This window comes from Ostrea edulis, chromosome 9 (assembly GCF_947568905.1).
Source record: "Ostrea edulis chromosome 9, xbOstEdul1.1, whole genome shotgun sequence".
Lineage (NCBI taxonomy): Eukaryota > Metazoa > Mollusca > Bivalvia > Ostreida > Ostreidae > Ostrea > Ostrea edulis.
Window position 1 is genome coordinate 13,901,329 of NC_079172.1, and position 25,557 is coordinate 13,926,885.

General features: G+C 35.8%; 2 protein-coding genes across 2 annotated transcripts in view; both read left to right on the top strand.

Moving 5' to 3' along the window:
• LOC125658072 (trans-1,2-dihydrobenzene-1,2-diol dehydrogenase-like) overlaps nucleotides 1-25,557 on the top strand; it is a 98,819-nt gene that overhangs the window by 25,293 nt on the left and 47,969 nt on the right. The window lies entirely within an intron of this gene.
• Nucleotides 14,667-23,736, top strand: LOC130049955 (trans-1,2-dihydrobenzene-1,2-diol dehydrogenase-like). The gene is made up of 5 exons (XM_056148214.1): nucleotides 14,667-14,684; nucleotides 14,906-15,040; nucleotides 20,625-20,775; nucleotides 22,479-22,607; nucleotides 22,820-23,736. Exons 1-4 carry the CDS (start codon nucleotides 14,667-14,669, stop codon nucleotides 22,577-22,579), a joined length of 405 nt encoding a protein of 134 aa, XP_056004189.1. The 3' UTR covers nucleotides 22,580-22,607; nucleotides 22,820-23,736.

Genomic DNA, 25,557 nt, shown 5'->3' on the forward strand with positions numbered 1-25,557 from the left:
TAGGGCCCGGGAACCCGGGCTACTTTACCCTTGATAATTAACTCGGTATCCCTGAAAGGCAGGTCTAGCATAGGGCTCGCTGGGTGGTAAAGCTTATCTGGTATCCCTCAAAAGTAGGTGATTTTAGGGCCCGGGAACCCGGGCTAGTTGAGCCTTGATAATTAACTTGGTATCCTTGAAAGGCAGGTCTAGCATAGGGCTCACAGGGTGGTAAAGCTTATCTGGTATCCCTCAAAAGTAGGTGATTTTAGGGCCCAGGAACCCGGGCTAGTTGAGTCTTGATAATTAACTTGGTATCCTTGAAAGGCAGGTCTAGCATAGGGCTCGCAGGGTGGTAAAGCTTATCTGGTATCCCTCAAAAGTAGGTGATTTTAGGGCTCAGGAACCCGGGCTAGTTGAGTCTTGATAATTAACTCGGAATCCCTGAAAGGCAGGTCTAGCATAGGTCTCGCTGGGTGGTAAAGCTTATCTGGTATCTCTCAAAAGTAGGTGACTTTAGGGCCCGGGAACCCGGGATAGTTGAGCCTTGATAATTAACTCGGTATCCCTGAAAGGCAGGTCTAGCATAGGGCTCGCAGGGTGGTAAAGCTTATCTGGTATCCCTCAAAAGTAGGTGTTTAGATCGCCCGGGAACCCGGGCTAGTTGAGCCCTATTAATGAACTTAGTATCCCTGAAAGGCAGGTCTGGGATAGGGCTCGCTGAGTGGTAGAGCTTATCTGGTATCCCTCAAAAGTAGGTGTTTAGATCTCCCGGGAACCCGGGCTAGTTGAGCCTTGATAATTAACTCGGTATCCCTGAAAGGCAGGTCTAGCATAGGGCTCGCTGGGTGGTAAAGCTTATCTGGTATCCCTCAAAAGTAGGTGACTTTAGGGCCCGGGAACCCGGGCTAGTTGAGCCTTGATAATTAACTCGGTATCCCTGAAAGGCAGGTCTAGCATAGGGCTCGCTGGGTGGTAAAGCTTATCTGGTATCCCTCAAAAGTAGGTGACTTTAGGGCCCGGGAACCCGGGCTAGTTGAGCCTTGATAATTAACTCGGTATCCCTGAAAGGCAAGTCTAGCATAGGGCTCGCTGGGTGGGAAAGCTTATCTGGTATCCCTCAAAAGTAGGTGATTTTAGGGATCAGGAACCCGGGCTAGTTGAGTCTTGATAATTAACTCGGAATCCCTGAAAGGCAGGTCTAGCATAGGTCTCGCTGGGTGGTAAAGCTTATCTGGTATCCCTCAAAAGTAGGTGTTTAGATCGTCCGGGAACCCGGGCTAGTTGAGCCCTATTAATAAACTTGGTATCCCTGAAAGGCAGGTCTAGCATAGGGCTCGCTGGGTGGTAAAGCTTATGTGGTATCCCTCAAAAGTAGGTGACTTTAGGGCCCGGGAACCCGGGCTAGTTGAGACTTGATAATTAACTCGGTATCCCTGAAAGGCAGGTCTAGCATAGGGCTCGCTGGGTGGTAAAGCTTATCTGGTATCCCTCAAAAGTAGGTGACTTTAGGGCCCGGGAACCCGGGCTAGTTGAGCCTTGATAATTAACTCGGTATCCCTGAAAGACAGGTCTAGCATAGGGCTCGCTGGGTGGGAAAGCTTATCTGGTATCCCTCAAAAGTAGGTGATTTTAGGGCTCAGGAACCCGGGCTAGTTGAGTCTTGATGATTAACTCGGAATCCCTGAAAGGCAGGTCTAGCATAGGTCTCGCTGGGTGGTAAAGCTTATCTGGTATCCCTCAAAAGTAGGTGATTTTAGGGCCCAGGAACCCGGGCTAGTTGAGTCTTGATAATTAACTTGGTATCCTTGAAAGGCAGGTCTAGCATAGGGCTCGCAGGGTGGTAAAGCTTATCTGGTATCCCTCAAAAGTAGGTGTTTAGATCGCCCGGGAACCCGGGCTAGTTGAGCCCTATTAATGAACTTAGTATCCCTGAAAGGCAGGTCTGGGATAGGGCTCGCTGAGTGGTAAAGCTTATCTGGTATCCTTCAAAAGTAGGTGTTTAGATCTCCTGGGAACCCGGGCTAGTTGAGCCTTGATAATTAACTCGGTATCCCTGAAAGGCAGGTCTAGCATAGGTCTCGCTGGGTGGTAAAGCTTATCTGGTATCTCTCAAAAGTTGGTGACTTTAGGGCCCGGGAACCCGGGATAGTTGAGCCTTGATAATTAACTCGGTATCCCTGAAAGGCAGGTCTAGCATAGGGCTCGTTGGGTGGTAAAGCTTATCTGGTATCCCTCAAAAGTAGGTGATTTTAGGGCTCAGGAACCCGGGCTAGTTGATCCTTGATAATTAACTCGGTATCCCTGAAAGGCAGGTCTAGCATAGGTCTCGCTGGGTGGTAAAGCTTATCTGGTATCTCTCAAAAGTAGGTGACTTTAGGGCCCGGGAACCCGGGCTAGTTGAGCCTTGATAATTAACTCGGTATCCCTGAAAGGCAGGTCTAGCATAGGGCTCGCTGGGTGGTAAAGCTTATCTGGTATCCCTCAAAAGTAGGTGTTTAGATCTCCCGGGAACCTGGGCTAGTTGAGCCTTATTTAGTAACTTGGTATCCCTGAAAGGCAGGGCTAGCATAGGCCTCGCTGGGTGGCAAAGCTTATCTGGTATCCCTCAAAAGTAGGTGTTTCTATCGCTCTGGATCTTGAGTTAGTTTGGTCTTAATAATTAAATCGATATCCAAAAGCAGGTTTTGAGGAATGGTCTTTTTAGTGAGTTATAATGTTGAATGAAAGTTTTGAGTTGATTTTGTGTACTGAATGAGGGGGGGGGGGGGGGGGGGGGCGGGGGGGGTATTTAAAATAATTTCTATGATTAACTTTTGATCAAAAATACCCTTCTGTACTTTCAAAAATAATTTCTAAAGATATGTTACTTTGACCACCGCTAGATATCATCAGTTTTGCTTTTAATAAGACTTCTTATTAAATATTATTTTTTTTCCATGTTGCATTCGCTGTTTTATCTACTTCCTAGGGGCGAGATCGAAAGTTCAATGTCTGACAAAAAAACTAAATTCACATAGTTTTTACGTCCCCCCCCCCCCTATCCGCCCCCACAACGACCCCCTAAACTAGATATGATGAGTGTTTAAACTATAATCGATTAACAAGTAAGAACAAACGAGTATAAATAACTCTGTATACCCTATCTTCTGTTTATTCACAAATGAAAGTGTAGATTAAAACTATCAAATGTTCATTAAAATGTAATATCGTCAAGTAGTTTTAACAGTCACTTGTCTTTCTCCTTTTTCGACTAATGTGTAATCGATGTCGGATGAGAGAAACTTACAGAAGTTTTAACACCCCCCCCCCTCCTCCCCCTAACTATTTGAATTTAGATTTTTATCCGAAACCAATCTGTTGATCTCGCCCCTTACAGTTTTTTATATCAAATTTCTTACTGTTTTTAACATCTGAGAGAATTAGGGTTTGATTAATTATGTTAATTAAATAATACTCTGTATACTTTCTATCAAATCGTATTTCTCTCCATATTGCGTTCATTGCTTTATTTATTTCTTACATTTTTAATAGTTCAGCTAATTAGGGTTTAATTAGTAATCTTAATTAGTAAAAAAAATCCCAACAATTTTCTTTGCCTTCTTTATCGTAAACACATTTCTTTACGAAATTATTCGACGTACGACTTATCTTTCTATCTATGATCAGGGGCAAGTAACTCGTGGGTCACCTGCTTTTGAGGGATACCATCTAGTCATAACCTGCCATTTACAGATTGTCAAACGTTGCAATATTTGATCTTTTCCATTTGTATTCTATAATTTTCCATTTGTATTCTGTATTTTCCATTTGCATTGTATAATTTTTCATTTGCATTGTATAATTTCCATTTGTATTGTATAATTTTCCATTTGTATTGTATAATTTTCCATTTGTATTCTATAATTTTCCATTTGTATTCTGTATTTTCCATTTGCTTTGTATAATTTTTCATTTGCATTGTATAATTTCCATTTGTATTGTATAATTTTCCATTTGTATTCTATATTTTCCATTTGTATTGTATAATTTTCCATTTGTATTCTATATTTTCCATTTGCATTGTATAATTTTTCATTTGTATTGTATCCAGGGAATGTTTATTTTGATTTGTAACGTCACTGATGTACCACAAATGTAGACGTCCTCAGCACACAGGGCCGTAGCAATGACGGTTCTTTAACGTGCCAACACCTGTGCTCCTTTGCCAAACACTCGGCATTTAAAAGTGAGAATCACGGGTCTTTCCGTAATGACCTTAAAAACAGATATTCCGTATCGCTGCACAGGCGTTGGCACGTTAAAGAACCGTCATTGCTACGGCCCTGTGTGCTGAGTAGGGCTGAAACGATTCACCGAAATATCGATACTGTTCAATATGTACGCTCGATTCAATGTTCGATTCATTGCCTCGATTTTCGGTTCGATATGTTTAATACAAACGGGTTCAGTAAAATACATCAGTCTCGGCCTGTACATATTATTTCTACCTGCGTGAGGGACAAAATAGTGTTGAATAATGTTCAAACTTTTGTTTGCCTTGAAATTGACGAAAATAATAATAAACTAATTATCAGTTTTAAACTACAGCGAACAGGCATCTCACCGTTTGGCAGTTTTGCTTTTAAAATTATGATTTTGAATCTTGATAATTAATTTCTTCTTCAATGTTATTATTGGTTTCTTCTGTAAATTGTATTGTATTGAAAGTATTGAATTGTGGCATAAGTATTGCAATATGTATCGTATCGTGAAGGGGGCATATCGTTTCAGCCCTAGTGCTGAGGACGTCTACATTTGTGGTACATCAGTGACGTTACAAATCAAAATAAACATTCCCTGGATACAATACAAATGAAAAATTATACAATGCAAATGGAAAATATAGAATACAAATGGAAAATTATACAATACAAATGGAAAATATAGAATACAAATGGAAAATTATACAATACAAATGGAAAAGATCAAATATTGCAACGTTTTACATGCCATACCATAGATTACATAAGCATGTATTTTAAAGCAAAAATGCCAAAAGATATATTTGTTATGAACATAGCACATTATGATGCTGATTAAATTATATACCGGTACCATATGATGCAGTTAGTTATTTTTAAGGCACAAATATTTTTATGACAAATCTCTCTCTTTCTCTCTCTTAAAAGATATCAAGATATCAATATTATTTTTAAAAATAATATAAAGCTGCATAAAAACAAACGCAGTACAATATTTTAACGTTATTATAAAAGACCGTGATTATAGAAGACCATGACAGAAAAGTATTTTTTCCATCTAAGGAGTAGCCAGTTTTCTATCAACATGAAATATACCTCAAGACTTTGTTTCCGTTGATGTTTTCAATATTGTGGCAACATATTTTCGTTTTCAGAAATACGGATTGACAGAAAACTCGCGCAATAGCACCTTTCAAAAATCTAACGTTCATTTCAAGTGTTAATTTATTTGGGGGCTTATGTTTTAACGTGAATATTATATAGATTAGATGGACATAATATAAAAATAAAACGCATCACATATTGATAATCTTATTCTCCTTTCTGCAATTAACAAGCTATATGAAAATGTACAGAGAGACAGTTTTTGGAATCCTTTAATTTTTCAGCAAATAAATTTGTGAATTGCACACATCATCAGCTGAAAATGGGTGATCATATTTCAGTATCTGTAGCTACCGCGCCGACCCAATATAGTTCACACATTTTGTTAGAAGTCAAACATCAGATATCCGCGACCCCCACTTGTTCTATCGGGGCGACAAACCTTTTGAATTTGCATGGAATATACAAGTTATACATAGATCATTGTATTATCCATACAGGCTTGTGTTTTTTCGTTGTTATTTTTTTTTTATATTTTCTACTCCCAACTATTTTTTCTTCTCTTGTTTCATGATTATTTTCATTAGTATATATATATATATATATAAGTGGGTGGGTTACTACATGGATTGAATACGTAATTTTCAAACATAAATATTATATTGTTCATTGTTCTCACACGCCATCACTGCTACTATCAAAATAAGTTTCTCTCTCTCTCTCTCTCTCTCTCTCTCTCTCTCTCTCTCTCTCTCTCTCTCTCTCACACACACACACACACCCAAGATTCTTTTCAAGACAAAACTTAAAGACCGAGAAAATAAGCACCGCCTTCAAATTTACCTGGTCTGTGAACCCATGTCAATCAGCAGAAATTGAGCTACTTGGATTGGATGCTAGAAATTGATGGACATTTGGTTACTAGTCTTTGTGGATACTTTATCTATCTTATCTGGCGATCGAGGTGTCCGTGCAATCTTTTGATGCTTACCGCGTAAACCTGCTCGATAGGGGAACGGTTTTGGGTTTTTTATGTAGAGATAGTCACACAATAATAGTAGTAAATTTTGCATACAATTACATAAATTATAATAGAATATAGTACGTTATGCTTAGAAATGGGTACGATTGATAATAATTATCATGGATTGTTGAATATAGTTTACACGGACATCGATTTTATGCTAAACAGATTAATTATGAGTACATTCAGTTGAAAATTTGTAAGCGTAATTTTCCCATCGAAACATGGCGACAAAAGTTCAACATTAGCAGCTATAAGGGCTCTCTCTTGCGTATAATGGTTGGAAATGGGATCCAGAGGAAGAACAAATTCTTCGTCTAGACCAGTTATTGAAGGAACTGTCGGAAAATACGAATGTCCTGTTTTTGTAGGCCATGTATTATGGACGAGTCACACAGACAACTTTGGTAGGCAGAGAATTCTGGTGTACGGTCCAGAAAAACTAATTAAAACAGAATAAAACTTTCTAAGCTGTTTTTAATATACAAATATCATAGGGCGTGGGATGATGATCGGTACATCAGTTGTACATAGCCAGGAAATCTACCGCAGTACGCAGGAATTCCCGTCGGAAACTGTATGTTTGGTAGGCAAACATCGTCGGATACTGAGTACTGACGAACGAAGGCAGTCAAATGGATACAAGAAAACTTTGAATAAAGAATATTCTGCAGTTTTCAATTTTTATAGTTTTCAATGGCTAACGTTCTCATTTATATAAGATAAATTCATCGAGCTTTAATTATTACGTTTGATTCATTAGATTTAATCATCACTGTTTCGATTAACCTGAACACAAAAAATGACTACCATGAATTTTTCAATCTTACAAAAACGCACAGGTAACACAGATAACATCCTATGTATTTGGGACGTTATATATACAAGCTATCAGTGTTCCTCGGGCTCGGGTCTTCAAATTAGCTCCGCCCCGCATTGTTGTGACGTCAGTTCTTTGTCTTGACAGTACTTTATTTTTCATACTGTACTGAACATAGTCCAGTATTATTAAGAGCAGGGCAATATTATAAGAAATACTGTTTTAGATAGAACAATGTTTTAAGTAAGATACGAGACTCCGATGGTCTATTATGTCAGATACGGGACTGATCACTCGCCGCTACGCGGGTCGTGCCAGTCCCGTATCTAACAGTGTCACACATTTACAGTTATTTTCTTTTGTTGTTCAGGTATTGTATCTGGTTATCATCTACAGGGTTTTTTATCGCATATGTGATAAAACGAGCTCCTCCCACCTTGTTATCGCATGGGCGGTACTAACATCAGAATTACACAATAGAAACAAGACAGGGATAATTCAGTTTTCGTGAAGTTACTTTTGCTGTTTCACGGGTAAAGCGTGCGCCGATCGATGTCTGGGGCGTTGAAACAGGCGAGAAGTGTTATGCAACAAGTAATGGTTATCTTCTAGCATCCCAGTAATATTCACATTATCAGATAGATGGGCGGTCCTTCTGTCACAAGTGCGCGGACTGCACGAGTGAGAAGGACCGCCCATCTATTTGATAATGTGAATTTTACGAGGATGCTAGAAGATAACCGACTTGTCACATATTTCAAAAGCTTCTCATTTTACATTTATTGAACCATACATTCAATACAATGGTAGATTGCCATATACCATCGTCGGACGATGCATACATGTATATAAAATTTAATATGCTTTACCCGTAAAACAGCAAAACTAACTTAACGAAAATTGATTATCCCTGCCAGGATCAATCACATATTGGTGGCTTCATAAATAATTTTTCAGGAATTTAATTCTATACATGTATTTGTACAAATGTTTTAAGAAAACATGTATAACACAAATATGAAAGTAGGAAAAGGATTAAAGACTTGCATTAGCAAACTCTTTATGAAATGAGAGAGAGAGAGAGAGAGAGAGAGAGAGAGAGAGAGATCTAAGTAGATGGGCGGTCCTTCTCACTCGTGCGCTCCGCGCACTCGTGACAGAAGGACCGCCCATCTGTTTGATAATGTGAATATTACTCGGATGCTAGAAGATAACCATTACTAATAGACCATCGGAGTCTTGTATCTCTTACTTAACTTACCTGAGAAAAACCAACCGGTTGAAAACCTTGGTAGTTTGCATTTTTTTTGGTTTCATATCATCGTCGCAAACCACGGGTTATTGTTTCACTCTATTTCACAAACGAAACAATAACCCGTGGTCTGCGACGATGGTTTCATATTCACTATCGGTCATTAACATTTTTCTAATTTCTATAATGAATCATTTCTACTGAATCTAAAACATCGCGAGCGAGCGCGCGCAGAGAGAGAGAGAGAGAGAGAGAGAGAGAGAGAGAGAGAGAGAGAGAGAGAGAGAGAGTAAAAGGTGTAAAGTGAGGACAAATTTCAACCAATAGACAGAAGTTGTGCGGACAGAATTGCACCATGAGAACAAAACAAAAACAAAAAAAACCCAAAAAAATGTCCTCACAATTACGTCCTCATAAATGTGACCTACAGCATGTGAAAGATGTAGATACAAAATATTAGCTTAGTGAAGACAAGTGGTGTGGGGGCATGTCCTTATTAATATTCTCTCTCATAAACTTTTTTTTCATAATTCAAAAGAGAGTATTAGATAAACTTTTATAGGTATCCCAATAGCGATATCTAACATAGTACGTTTTTGCCTGCGGCTTCACTGATTTTAAGTCGCTATTACTTCGTCAAACTTTTTGGATTCAAGAATACCAACGAATGGTTCATTTACATCATTTAACATAAAACCCAGGTTTCAATTTCATTTTTATACGATCTCACGGTCGGTATCAGGGACTAACTGTTTAGACAAGGCAGTCTTATTGTGTATTCGAAATACACATACACCGTGCCACGCCGTGTCCACGGACCATTTCACGCCGTGTGTTTTCTACCTTGCGGTGAGGAATACTCGTGGTCTGTACTGTAGATTTTATTATCAACATTATTATATTCACCAGTAAAATTACTAACTGAACCTAACATACACTAACTACGCAAATAACAACATATCAGTTTACAGCGTACAATACCTGGTTATGAGTCATAATTGTTTACTTTTTCACTAAATATATTTCATTGAAAAAATGCCTTTTTGAATAAGCTTAGTGTAGTATCACTTAAATTGTAGGTAATTTTTATAGATATACTATGGAAGCCGATAGGTGCCAGGGTATAGAATTAATATTTATTTAACTGGCGGCCGCCACTTAATTTATGTGGCGGCCACCACTTAATTTAACTGGCGGCCGCCACTTATTATCTGGCGGCCGCCAGTTAATTTATGTGGCGGTCGCCAGTTAATTTATATGGCGGCCGCCAGTTAATTTATGTGGAGGCCGCCAGTTAATTTATATCGCGGCCGCCAGTTAATTTATATGGCCACCGCCAGTTAATACGTGGCGGCCGCCAGATAATAAGTGGCGGCCGCCAGTTAAATTAAGTGGCGGCCGCCACATAAATTAAGTGACGGCCGCCAGTTAAATAAATATTTTAAAATTCTATACCCTGGCACCTATCGGCTTCCGTAGTTATTTAACTCCTCTCTCTTTCTCTCTCTCAAAATGAAAGGGGTGCAATCCCTCCCCAATTCTTAGTAATATATGTATGTGATATATATATACAATTAAGAGCATTAAATTATTGTTTTTCGATTGTACTGTTAAATAGGTAGAACCACGGGGCTGACCCTCCATTTTTTGACAACATTCAATTTCTTTTTTTTTTTTCTTTTTTTTTTGGCTGAAAGTTTTTTTTTATTTATGAAACAAGACAAAAACATATACAAATATACAAAACAAATGAAATACATGTATAAGATACAATGTGTATAAGATATGGTTATTATTTTACCATGGAATCAAAATAGATACAGTATATGTCAAACAATTGTAGTTATTAATTTACATCAACATAATTTCAAGTGACGGAATAATACTGCGTAAGAAACATATTTGGCAGTGTGTGTATAATAAAGATAAGTTTTTGGTTGTTGTTTTTCAAAAACGCCAGGCTGCCACAATGAGTCCACACATATCACGACAGTTCATATCCGACTCATTGGGCAGCTCTATTAGAGGACTGACCCTCTGAATAGTGGCTTCAGATATAACACAAGTATATATAATACACAGATATACACATGTATACATACATGTGCGTGCATAGATATAATAGCAGTAGTAAAAATGTTTAAATTTTATGTTAAAAATTTTGATATAAAGAATATCTATAGATTGGATACAAAATTTTGAAAAAATTTCTGTTCTTTTGTTTTATATAAAAACCTGAGAACTTGACAGTGCGATCTCAAGTATTCCTTGATGGAACGAATAACAAAATCACTCGTCTCATCAACCTACACAACTCTACAATACATCTTACATTTATAAATTCTAAATGCAATAAAAGAAAGAAAATAGTTATATATCTTTATCAACTCAGTATTATCCAAATAAAACCCAACAGCAATATGTTTCCAAGTAATTGTGAAATTAATACAGGTACTTGCGATCTTCCATATATGTCGTACATTAATACAATCAAAAATAAGGTGTTTTGTGTTTTCGATTTCATTTCTACACAGTTTACACTTATTTGTTACAGTGTTGTTCCATTTGCTAATAAGGAGATTATTACTCAATAAGTTGTGTATTAGTTTATAATTAAACTCTGCTAAAGATTTGTCTTCAATGTATTTAACTTTCAATAAAAATATTGATTCCCATTCCTTTTTATCTGTTATTTGGAACTCTCTACTTAACCTTGTAAGCGAGGGTTTTTGGAATTTATGCTTTATCAAAGTAGAATAGAAAATTTTAGTTTTATGTTGTAAACATAAATTTTTATCAATATTTTTGGTTTTAATGTAGGGAATTTTAGAAAAATCATATCCGAGTTCAAATTTTTTGAAAATATGTCTTATCATCTTATACTCGCATAGCCAGTCCGTTTTCTTAGTAAGTTTACCTGATTTTAATAGCCCATCCTCATTAAAAATGTCTTTAACATATAAAATTCCACTTTTTATCCAATCATCAAAACATATTGATTTACCTTTGAAGAGAAAATTTGCATTTGACCATATTGGCTGAAGAAGGAATTTTTCAGTGGAGTTAAGAGTTTGGTTTGTGTTGTCTTGACAAAGGTTGAAGCAAGAAAACACCTGTTTATAAAACACTGGAAAATTTTTAAGAATGCCATAATTGTTAGTTGATGTTTCAGAAGTCTTAGCTAAATAATCAATGTCAAGATTTAAAGTTTTGCTGAAACTTTCTGCATATTTTTTAATGATATGATTACTTGTAATAAGGCGTGGAATCCACATGGCCTTTAGGGCTTTAAGTTTAGACTCTATATCGACTACACCTATCCCTCCATCTTTAATATCCCCTATCAATGTGTTCCTTTTGATTTTATCTTTTTTATTCCATAAAAAATTAAATATCAACCTATTGATATCTTTTATAAACTTAGGATCGGGTAATTCTAAAATGCTTGCAACATAAGTCAATTTTGATAAAGCCAATGAGTTAATGATTGTACATTTTCCAAATAATGATAGTTTTCTTCTCTTCCATGATTCAAATAACATTTCAATTTCGTGATATATTTTCATCCAGTTTTTATTGTAACATTCAATCTTATCTTGACCTATATAAATACCTAAACATTTTACGGCTTTCTTAGTTACCTTTATTCCCTCTACTGTTTCAAGCTGGTTTCTCAGGTTTCCGAGTAAAATACATTCTGTTTTTGTGAAATTTATTTTTGACCCTGCTAATTCACAGAAACTTTTAATGGTGTTTATTGCATGTTTTAGAGAATCGGTATCACTTAAAGCCAGTGTCATGTCGTCTGCATGTTGAATATTTTTAATTTATTTCCTAAGTTTTTATTTTTAAAACCGTGAATCGAATTATTTGATTTGATTTTATCTGATAGAATTTCTGTAACAAATAGGTATAAAATCGCAGAAATTGGACAGCCTTAACTAATTCCCCTGTGCATCTGGCATGTTCTAGAGATCCAGCCATTATTTTTTAAACGGAAGATAGGATTTTTATAAAGTATTTTAATCCATTTAATAAAACTAATTCCAAAATTAAATGTTTCTAGAGTTTTGAACAGAAAATTCCACTCAACTGAATCGAATGCTTTCTCAAAGTCGAGAAATAATAATAAGCCCTCTTGATTATTGTTTTCCCAGTAATCAAAAATATCTAATATTAATCGTGCGTTGCTTCCTATAAATCTTCCTTTTATATATGCTGTCTGTTCGTTACTTATGTAATCATCGATAACTTTTTGTAAACGACGAGCAAATATGAATGCAATTATCTTGTAGTCTGTATTTGTAAGGCTAATAGGTCTGTAATTTTTTAATAGGGATTTCTCTCCTTTTTTGTGAATTAATGATATGACAGCAAGTTGTTGGGAAAAAGACATTTCATTTGATAAAAAAATTTCTTTAAGCATTCCAAAAAAAAGTTCCGATAACTGATCCCAAAAGCATTAATAAAATTCAGTTGGTAAACCGTCTAGACCTGGCGATTTATTGTGTTTCATACTCATAACAGCTTCTCGACATTCATCTAAAGTTGGAAATTGGTCACAATTATTTCTCGCACTCTCAGATAAACATTTAATATTGCTATTATTTAAATAATTTTGAATGTCAGAAGAATTTATATTTTTAGTATCATACAGATTTTCATAAAAATTACACATTTCACTCAAAATATCTTCATCAGTAGTTTCTTTTCGTTCGTTCTGTAGTTCATTAATAACATTCTGTGATTGATGCTTTTTTTTTCTAGACTTAAAAAATACTTGGTGTTTTTTTCTCCTTTGTCGATCCACTTAGTGCGTGACCTAATTTGAGCTCCTTTTGCTTTTTTATCATACCAGTCATTTAATTGCGACTCCAAGTCTCTCTTTTTATTCATATCAATTTGGAGATGTGGGAGAGATTCTATTTCATTTATTTCTTTTTCAATGTTTGAAATTGTATTCTTAAGATTTTTCTGCGATTTGATTGAAAAATGTATAGAAAGTAACTTAATTTTATATTTTAAAATTTCCCATTTTTGCGTGTTTGTTCCTTGTGAGTTTTTTATATTTTGTATAATATTTACAATTTGGTTTTTATATTATTCATCATATCCAATGAGCTCATTATGTTTTAAAATTACAGAGCCCAATGAAAATCAGTTTGCTGTAAGTCTGAATTCATTATAAACATGTTTGCTGTAACTGTGTTTTACTGTATCTTGCTCCTGGGATGGGGGAACTCCTATGTTTATATATGTAATTGTGTTTGTTAAATTATTGTTTTATCATATCAATTCATCTAGTATTGTAAGTATTCTGGTACAATTAATTTGACTTTTTAGCTCACCTGAGCTGAAAGCTCACGTGACCTTTTCTGATCGCCTGTTGTCCGTCGTCTGTCTGTAAACTTTTTATATTTTCGACTTCTTCTCCAGAACCACAGGGACAATATCAACCAAACTTGGCCAAAAGCATCCTTCAGTGAAGGGCTGTCAAGTTTGTTCGAATGAAGGGCCATGTCCATTTCAAAGGGGAGATAATCACAAAAATGCAAAAATAGGGTGGGGTCATTTAAAATCTTCTCAAGAACCACTGGGCCAGAAAAGCTGAAATTTACATGAAAGCTTTCTGACATAGTGCAGATTCAGGTGGGTTTTTTTAAATCATAGCCCCACGGGAGTTGGATGGGGCCATGATAGGGGATCAAAGTTTTACATACAAATATATAGGAAAAATCTTTAAAAATCTTCTCAAGAACCACTGAGCCAGAAAAGCTGATATTTATATGAAAGCTTCCTGACATAGTGCAGATTCAAGTTTTTTTTTTAAATCATTGCCCCCGGGGGTAGGATGGGGCCACAAGGGGGGATCAAAGTTTTGCAAACAAATATATAGGGAAAATCTTTAAAAATCTTCTTCTCAAGAACCAATGACCCAGAAGAGCTGAGATTTACATGAAAGCTTTCTGACACAGTGCTGATTCAAGTTTGTTCAAATCATGTCCCCTAGGGTTAGGTTGAGGCCACAATAGGGGATCAAAGTTTTACATACAAATATATGCGGAAAATATTTAAAAATCTTCTTCTCAAGAACCATTGGGCCAAAGAAGTTGACATTAATATGAAAGCTTTTTGAGATAGTGAAGATTCAAGTTTGTAAAAATCGGTATCCAGGGGTAGGTTGGAGCCACAATAGGGACTAAGGTTTTACATGCAAATATACATTGTAAAGTCTTCAGATAAATGGCCAAGGTGACTCAGGTGAGCGATGTGGCCCATGGACCTCTTGTTGAAATTATTTTAGTCTAATTTTATTGTGCAAATTTATTAAGATCGTATACATATAGTACACATAGAATACAGTGCTGGTAATGGTACCATCTTGTAATGATCTAAATCAAGGATTATGAAGCCACTTGCAAATCTCAACACTTTTGATGATGTGTCGTGGTTTGGGACAGTTTTGAATGTTGACATAAAATTCACTTGCAGGAGTTGATCAAGATGGTTGTATTACCTTGACATATAAGAATGGTGGAAGAGCTGTGTTAACCTACAGCACACTGTTTACAGGAAAGAACCAAGCCACAATATTTGGTTCTAAAGGAGTTATGAAGGTAAGAGGAAAACAATATCTGGTTCGGTAGGAACTGTAAAGGTAAGAGGAAAACAGTATATTATGGTTCTATAGGAACTGTAAAGCTAAGAGAAACAATATATGGTTCTATAGGAACTGTAAAGGTAAGAGGAAAACAATATATGGTTCTATAGCAACTGTAATGGTAAGAGGAAACAATATATGGTTCTATAGGAACTGTAAAGGTAAGAGGAAAACAATATATGGTTCTATAGGAACTGTAGAGGTAAGAGGAAAATAATATATGATTCTATAGGAACTGTAAAGGTAAGAGGAAAACAATATATGGTTCTATAGGAACTGTAAAGGTAAGATGAAAACAATATATGATTCTATAGCAACTGTAATGGTAAGAGGAAAACAATATATGGTTCTATAGAAACTGTAAAGGTAAGACAGAAACAATATAGTATGGTTCTATAGAAACTGTAAAGGTAAGAGGAAAACAATATATGATTCTATAGCAACTGTAATGGTAAGAGGAAAACAATATATGGTTCTAGAGGAACTGTATGGGTAAGAGGAAAATAATATATTATGTTTCTATAGGAACTGTAAAGGTAAGAGGAAAATAATATATTATGGTTCTATAGGAACTATAAAGGTTAGAGGAAAACAATATATGGTTCTATAGGAACTATAAAGGTAAGGGGATTGTGATTGAATATTGTTTAACATCCCTCTCAAGAATATTTCACTCATATGGAGACGTTACCACTAGGAACTATGAAGGTAAGGGGAAAACAATAATATGTTTCTATAGGAACTATAAAGGTAAGGGGAAAACAATAATATGTTTCTATAGGAACTATAAAGGTAAGGGGAAAAGAATAATATGATTCTATAGGAACTATAAAGGTAAGGGGAAAACAATAATATGTTTCTATAGGAACTGTAAAGGTAAGGGAAAAACAATAATATGTTTCTATAGGAACTGTAAAGGTAAGAGAGGAAACAATATATTATGGTTCTATAGGAACTGTAAAGGTAAGAGGTTTGTGATTGAATATTGTTTAACGTCCCTCTCGAGAATATTTCACTCATATGGAGACATCACCACTAGGAACTATAAAGGTAAGGGGAAAACAATATATTATGTTTCTATAGGAACTGTAAAGGTAAGAGAGGAAAAATATTATACTGAAAGTAAAATGATTGGCAGGACAGGGCTAATTTGTTTCACATTAAACTGTATGTTGCAATGTAAGTTTAAATATGTCCCTTTCCAAAGTGCCTCTGCTAATAGTAAATTAATCTTACTTTAAAATTAAAAGAATATCAATAAACTAAGTAAGAAAAGTGTTTATGCTGAATAAAATCAGATCTCTAATTTACTTCATAATTGACTGTCTCTACACAATTTGATTAAGATAAGACCTTTGATCCACTCCTAAAAAATGAATATCAAATATCTGGAGTTGATCAAAGATCTGATTGCACTTACATCTTGTCCGAATACTTATTGCATCTCTCAGTAGATTGGGAAAGTATTGTTAATTGAAGAGGTTGTCCATGGAAAATCAGGCATCAAATTTTTTTAGGCTTGCCAATTTTCAGTTAACATTATACAATTAGGTATTGACATTTCCCTGGTCAATATGAAGATTTAGCTACCCACAATGTACAGCGAATATTTCGCTTCGAGAGTAGCAAATCCATGTTAAGAAAAAAGAATTCAATACTTCATTTGTTTTGTTATATGATTGAATAATTTAATGGGGCATGGACACGATTTGAGTAGAAAATTTTCAAATTTTATTTTTCCATTTTTATTCTTTACTTAACTCATGTATTTCAAATGCTCTACCAAAATTTGAATATCAGCTGTTGAGTTATAAGCGAGATACAGCACTCGCAATTCTTTGTTATGTAAACAAGGCTCGTGCCATGTTTTTGTTTACATTAGAGTGTTTAATGGAAAATAGCATGTTTAAAACAAAATGAGATGTACCAAACACTAGAAACTAATTGTGTTAAGATTTCACTTATAAATTGAAAAAATCTGCTTTAAATGAAACGTTTACTAGTTGATTTAACCTGTGTAAACAGAAACAGAGGCCCTATTCTCCAGGAGGAGAGTAGGAACTAAGTCAAACGAAAACATGACAGGAGCCTTGTTACATAACAAGGACTTGTGACCTCTATCTCCCACGTACCTTGACTACTGATATTCAATTTTTTGCTGATCATGAGTAATACCTTAGTTAAACCTTCTAAACATTAAAAATCAAGACAAAAAAATTGAAGATTTTCAGTTCAAATCGTGTCCATGTCCCTTTAAAATTTCCACCTATTCATTTCACCTACGGTAGGATGAAATAGAATAGTTTACCTTGCCTAAGTTATATGATATCGCCATTATAGATATATCAACCATATCAGTTTGTTGTAGAAATGATACCTGGTATTCCATTTTTATTTACAGCTAAAGTGTAAGACCCAGTCGAAAGTGATTCGAGATGCGAGTTTCTTTTGAATGATAAAAAAAAAATTAAACAATTGTATCAAGTTGAATACCGTGTTGGAAAAATTAAGTGTTATATTCACCTTGGAGGCACATGAAAGTGAACATAATGTTCAAATTTTTATAGTTTGTTCGATCTCTGCCATATAGAAATTTCAGAATTATTAAGTCATGTTGATATTTAATGTTTTATGATGTGTTATTTGTAATATTTTATAAACGTTACTATGTAGGCCATATAAAGAGCACATAACTCTTGTCATATGTATGATCATTGTTTGCGGGGGGGGGGGGGGTCAAATTGACTCAATGTTCCTGGGTAGCCAATTAATGTATCACAAATATTAAGTGATTTGATCGATTGATTTGAACATATTTCATTGTATAAGTGCATATTATACAAACAGTTTGAACACAAATTCTTTCAACTTATGGGGTTGTCACCTTCACAAATAAGTGAATGGGATTTGGCAGCAGTCCCTACAATTACTGGTTGATTGACACTCATTGGAAAATTACACTGAAAACTGACACAGTAAAAGGCAATCTCCTGGTGTTTCATTGTAAGATTAAAATTATGACTTGGAAATTGTAATGTGACAATGCTTGTATTTACATTGTATATACATGTTTAAATACATGCAAGGTGAAGATAACGAACAGTGATCAATCTCATAACTCCTACAAGCAATACAAAATAGATAGTTGGGCAAACACGGACCCCTGGACACACCAGAGGCGGGATCAGGTGCCTAGGAGGAGTACAATGATAATTAAATGAAAGTGATTGTTTTTTTCTGAGGTACACAACACGATTATTGTCATTACAAAATCAAAAGTGTGATAGAGAATGTTGTCTATAGATACTTAATGCATTGAAAATTTGTCTAACGTTAATAAAGAAACTAAAAACATTGTGTATCAATGCTCATGGGAATGTACTGTAAATTCATGGGTAAAGGTGACCCATGAAATCCAAAACAAAACCCATTGATTCCCCTTGAACGAAGATGATTCTACAGTATATGGAAAATTCAAGTTTACATTTTGATCAATATATATGTGACAGGGTAAAATCAATACGATTGCTGAAATTATACATGTTAAAGTGGCTCACTACACCCTGAAATAGTTTCTCAACTCAGTACAAATAAAAGATGTGATAAGCTAGTAACAACATTGTCTTTGTTTGTAAGGCTCATTATTACAACTGTATTTTAAACGAACTTGGCATTAATTCCACTTTTGGTAATCATACTTATACTCCAACTGCCCTTTCAAAAGACGAAATTCTTCAAAACCTTGCTTCAGTTTTAGATACATTTAATATTCCAATCAATGGGTCGAACGAATATGAGTTACCGTAGCTATACTGGATTCCTAAACTACATAAAAACCCTTACAAACAAAGATACATTGCTGGATCCAGTAAGTGCTCTACTAAGCCCCTATCTTTGCTCCTCACGAAAATGTTAACAGCTGTGAAGGAGAAACTTCAAACTTACTGTGCAACTACATATGCCAGAAGTGGTGGTAATCAAATGTGGATTCTAAAAAATTCTAAAGAACTTTTAGTAAACTTGAAATCGCAGAATTTTCCCCAAATCAATAGCATTAAAACCTATGACTTTTCAACACTATACACGACCATTCCTCACGATAAATTAAAGACTAGACTTTTTGACATCATAGACAGTTGCTTCTTCAACAAAAACCGGAAATATTCATATCTAGTGATCAGTCATTCAAAAACTTACTTTGTTAAACACCACTCTGATTCCACGCACAAGTACTCTGAAGTTGAAATAAAAAATATGCCAGAGTTCATCATTGACAATATCTTCGTGGTCTTTGGTGATCAGGTCTTCCAACAGTCTGTTGGAATTCCCATGGGCACGAATTGTGCTCCTTTGTTAGCTGACCTGTTTTTATATTCATATGAAGCAGAATTTATTCAAAAACTTCTACGTGAGAAGAAAAAAATCTCTCGCTGTGACCTTCAATTCGACTTTTGGATATATCGATGACATTTTGTCTATTAACAATGATAGTTTTCATTCATATGTCGATTTGATATATCCCTGTGAGCTCGAAATAAAGAACACCACAGAGTCGTCCACTTCTGCTTCATACTTAGATATTTTATTGAAAGTAGACATTAACGGCAAACTGACAACTCAACTGTATGACAAACGGGATGATTTCAGCTTCTCCATCGTCAACTTCCCACATTTATGTAGCAATATTCCATTATCACCTGCATATGGTGTTTATATATCTCAACTGATTCGATATGCAAGAGCTTGTTCTGGGTATAGTCAGTTTTTAAATCGAGGCAAGCTACTGACAAACAAGTTGATGGTACAGGGATTTCAACAGTCTCGATTGAAGTCAGCATTTCGCAAATTCTATGGTCGTTATAACGATCTAGTTCGTCAATACAACTTCGCATTGGGTCAAATGCTGTCTGACGTGTTTCATACCGATTGTTAAGCCGTTCTTGGCACACTGATTTTGACTGCGGATAACTCCGTTTACCTAATCAGGATATGGGGCTCACGGCGGGTGTCACCGGTCAACAGAGGATGCTTACTCCTCCTAGGAACCTGATCCCACCTCTGGTGTGTCCAGGGGTCCGTGTTTGCCCAACTATCTATTTTGTATTGCTTGTAGGAGTTATGAGATTGCTCACTGTTCGTTATCTTCACCTTGCATCTATGTCAAAATGGCAGAAAATATGCAAATTTGGATAAAAACATGACTTTCAAAAATATATTTCAACACATATGAACAGAGATCTACGGTTCACCGACCCAATGCTTTAACCACTGAGCCATGATGATATATAGACAAACAAATCGATCTATAAAAATACTTTCACAAAACATTTAAATCGCCATTTTGTGACGTAGTGTCATAAAGAATATAAGCTTTAATGTAGTAAGCTACCTTAATTAAGAACATATAAAACTCCAGAGCAAAATCCTGATGGGTACTGTCATGTATATGAAAACTTTCCATAGCCAACCTCTTGTCTTGTAGAAACAGACTTAAACATAAAATCCTTGTAGATAACTTGTTGCATTATTCTTTACCCTAGCTGGAGGAAAGTTTCTGGTGTCCACGAGAAGCCACTCTGCCATCTGGTAAAGTTATCAATGAAATACCAACTGGTCCAGTATCGTATAATTTTCTCAATGGTGGGGGTCTACGGTTTGAGGCAGATTGTGTGAAGGAATGTCTTGAAGCAGGTAACACATTCAATTATATTTGATACATTTCTGGTCTATCATTACATCTCCAATGATGTTAGGTTTCTATATGCCTGTCTCTAGATGGGATGTATTATGGTACAAAGATGTCTGTCCGTCCAGATTTTTTGTCCCTTTGTTATTTTTCATTGTTTGTCACATTTAAATCCTCTCACAGCTTTAAAGCTAAGACGTTTGTAAACAACTTGAAGATGAACATAATACAAAGATTTTGATTCTCAAATTTACTGATTTTCTGCGATGTTTGAACAAATTTCAAGTTATAGAAATTGGACAAATTTGGGAAAATATTTTACACACATAGCGTTTGGTTTGTCTGTGTTTTCTGTCACAGTTTTTAAGCTAGGACTTTTTATTTGTATGACGCAAAATAAAGTATGTCACAGCTAATGGCTGGTACTGCCCTCAACAGTAAAAAAAAAACACCTTTACATAAGCTTGTGACAGACATATTACCATTTCTAATACTCTTGTTATAATTTCACAAGTAAGATAAGATCAGTAACAGCTCTTTCCATGCAAATGAAAATCTAAACAATATGGAACCAATGATTTTTAGCACACAAGCTGAAAATAATCAAATATGACACCCACCCACAGCTCATGAGACCTTTGCAAGCCTCAGGAACCTGAGTTTCTAAGTCCTGACTAATTTAGCTATAATTTGTGAAATTAACATACAAGCATCCTTACATAGTGTAAATTCAAAGTCTTTGATAAAAAAAAATTCTGTAACGAAAAATACAATCTGACTAAAGCGGTATGTAGGGGTCTGGCTTTGGTTGGATTGGGGAAGATACAGTTGAGTGTTGTGGCTCACGGGCCTGTAATGGCATGTTGATAAATTAGATCCATTTAGTGAATTTATGTTAGGTCATTTGGCATTAGTTATGGCTATATTTGAAATGAAAATATATAAAATCGACATATCAAAAATACTGCCTATTAGAAATTGAAATACACATGGACAATATTTCATGTTAATTTCCATAATCCCCACTCACGGACCTATCATGCGCTGAAAATTTACATTCAGTTGTAAGACACATTGGAGCTTCAAAGGGTTATTATAGAGAAAAGAGATGGAAATGTAAAATTAATATTCTGATATCATGTACTTAGTACATGTTGTTCACATATCGTGTCATGACTTTAGATTAATTATTTCAACACAGGAACTAATTAAATTAGACTGTTCATTCTTGAGAAATTAATTATGTTTGAAGATTGTTATATTTTATCACTCTATATAGTGTGACTCTCCTTGATATCATGGTGCAAACTAAAACAGCTAGTATGGAGCAATATGGAATTCAAATTGGGTCAAAAACAGATCAAACTAACTTCAGACATTGATGAAATGATTGAACAATACTACATGCAAGGTGAAGATAACGAACAGTGATCAATCTCATAACTCCTACAAGCAATACAAAATAGATAGTTGGGCAAACACGGACCCCTGGACACACCAGAGGCGGGATCAGGTGCCTAGGAGGAGTAAGCATCCCCTGTTGACCGGTCACACCCGACGATGCACAAGAGCTTAGCAAGAATGAGTCTCTGAAACTTGAGTCTTTAGAATTGAATTATAGGGTAACCTACTTTTAAATTTTGTTGTTGGCAATAGGGATCCATGTTGATTTCCATCATTTGCGTTTCTGTATCATTTTCTGAATCAGGCAAGCTAGAGTGCAGTGAGGTGTCATTCGCTGACAGGCAAGCTTTGTATCACATTATCGATGAAGTTGTGAAGCAGTATGGGAGGAATGTGAAATGGTGAATGATGTTTAATTTCTGAATTGGATTCGGTAAGTGAGCAATATAAAGAAAATTTAACATGCACTGTAAATAGAAATTCAGATTATTATAACAGATTTCTTCACTGACTTTTTGCATGATTTTCAATAAGATCAACATACAAATTGTACTTCTATATATCTGTTAAAATTTCTATCATATTTTTAATCATAATTTGATCAGAGTGTTCTGCATCTAACTGTTTTCTGTCATTTCATTACAGGTGATACCAACAGAGTTACACCCAATCAATATTAATAATAATGATTGGTTTTATATAGTGCTTTTTCCAACGTATGCTGCTCAAAGCGCTTTACAATGCATTAATATCCCGGGAGACCTTATATCAATCTAGAACTTTCTCAGCCTCATAGGAAGCATATAGTGCAAGCAGCCATTACAAGCGATAGAGCACTAACATTCTAACAATATCTTTCACTGTCTATAGCCATGTACCCCTTTTACACTTGTGTGGAGTGAGGAAATTCATGTAAAGTGCCTTTCCCAAAGACACAACGTCGTGTCAATATTGTGATAACTGCAGCATCATTTGTTCTAAGGGTGATATATCTTGGACATTGGCTAGTGGTGGTGAGGTGTATATTGACTACGGTACTTTTTCTTAAGGAGTAGTAACACTTTATCACAATTTTTTTCAATTGATAGTACATGTAATAGCCATAATTGCAAAAATAAATTCAGAAATATGTATCTGTCCTTTTAAATTTCTTCACCTGTCTGGTTAAGTATTTCGATTAAACAATTAAGCTGATAATCTGTAGATTGTACATTTGAATATAGCAGGATTTTAATTTTTTTTTAATGATTTTATGATGATTTGCTATGTAATGCTACATGTAAATACCACAACAATATTACACTCATACCTCCTTAATGAAAAGTATCAGAGGGTGCTAATTTCATTTACTGTGAAAGTGCTACTTCATCATTTGTGATTTACAATTTATGAGATCTCCTTCCATTTGAATGTATAATTTGTAAACTTACCTTGATCCAGATATAAGTAGAAACATGTCATGTTCTTTGGGATTATTTTACTCATTTGTGTCGCAAACTATTGTCTGTATAATCTGTCTCTCTGTATATTCATATTAGCATTAAAATATTCATAGGATTCTACACATTTGTCTATTCTTATTCTAAAAATCAGCATGAACTAATAAAAGGTGAAGATACCGAACAGTGATCAATCTCATAACTCTTATAAGGAATACAAAATAGTGAGCTGGGCAAACACTGACTCCTGGATATACCAGAGGTGGGATCAGGTGCCTATAGGAGGAGTGTAGCAGTCAGTCAGGTTCGATCTCCGGTGGCCAGATAGCTCATTTGGTAGAGCACCTGACTAGAGATTCAGGGGGCCCGGGTTCGAATCCCGGTCTGGTCCATTGCATTTTCTCCCTGTTACATTTGGTTCCGTTGACCATCCTTGGACTTGCAGGTGAAAGTCCTGCCAGGGGAAAAGAATCTGGATCGTGTCTTCCAAGACGAAGACATTTAAGGAGGGAGGAATGTAGCGGTCAGCTAGGTTCAATTGCTGGTGGCCAGAAAGCTCAGTGGGTAGAGTACCTGACTAGATATTCAGGGGGCCCAGGTTCGAATCCCGGTCTGGTCCATTGCATTTTTTCCCTTCCTGTTACATTTGGTGCCGAAGACCAGCCCACAGGCACTTGTTTCTGTAAATAACTTACGACCTCTGTATACTAATAATAACATTATTATTATAATAACATTATTAATAGTATACAGAGGTCGTAAGTTATTACAGAAACAAGTGCCTGTGGATCAGCTCCTGGAACTGATAGGTGAAAATGCCTGCCAGGGGATTAAGATCCTGGGTTGATGTCTTCAAGTGTGAAGACATTTAGGGGGGGGGGGTGTTGAGGTCAGCCGGGTTTGATTGCCAGTGGCCAATTAGCTCAGTTACATGGTCGAGCACCTGACTAGAGATTCAGCGGCTAAAATTTTCGCAATCAGAAAATACATTATCCAAACGTGAATAAGTTAATCAGGTAAGTAAATTCGAAAACATTCCCCTGACCGACATAGCAACGATGAATATGGCGGACATATAAAGACGCTTTGCTCTATAGTAACAACACGTTCTGTATTTGTGTTTTCATTACACAGGCACCTAAATTTCTGTCAATAAGTCGCTCAATAAAGTCAAAGATCGAAAAATCCTACCCCCTCTATATATAAATACACATTTATATATAGAGGGGGTAGGATTTTTCGATCTTTGACTTTATTGAGCGACTTATCGAAGATCGAAAAATCCTACCCCCTCTATATATAAATACACATTTAAATATAGAGGGGGTAGGATTTTTCGATCTTTGACTTTATTGAGCGACTTAGTGACAGAAATGCAGGTGCCTGTGAGTGAAATCATCGATATTTTGGGCCAAATTACTTTAGAAACTGTACCTACTTCTTTTGGACTGCTTTAATTCGGAAATGTCTAGAAATTGCAAAATATTATTGCAAAGTTCTTGATTTGAATGAATTTTTTTTCCCAACGAGAAGAGATCAGACGTCTATCTTGGTCCGCACATGACACACACTGTTTCTTACCTTCGTCTGCCATCGAGTCGTTGACGACATGTCCGCCCAACATGTCTACTGTGCGACGCCCGAGTCTTTTTATAGAATATATTTTATTCACCAATCAAGGGCCCTCAGGGGGCATATACAAATTAACAATTAAACATTATAACTACATGATACAATTTACACATGTGTACCATATACACATGTTAAGGGTTTCTACATCAAATGTAGTCGTGTTTCATACCGATTGTTAATTAAGCCGTTCTTGGCACACTAATTTTGACTACGGATAACTCCGTTTACCTGAACAGGATATAGGGCTCACGGCGGGTGTGACCGGTCGACGGGGGATGCTTACTCCTCCTAGGCACCTGAACCCACCTCTGG

Coding starts and splice junctions, on each gene's coding strand:
- LOC130049955 (XM_056148214.1), top strand. Junction 15,041..20,624: donor GTTCTAAAGGAGTTATGAAG/GTAAGAGGAAAA, acceptor TCTTTACCCTAG/CTGGAGGAAAGTTTCTGGTG. Junction 20,776..22,478: donor GAAGGAATGTCTTGAAGCAG/GTAACACATTCA, acceptor TTTCTGAATCAG/GCAAGCTAGAGTGCAGTGAG.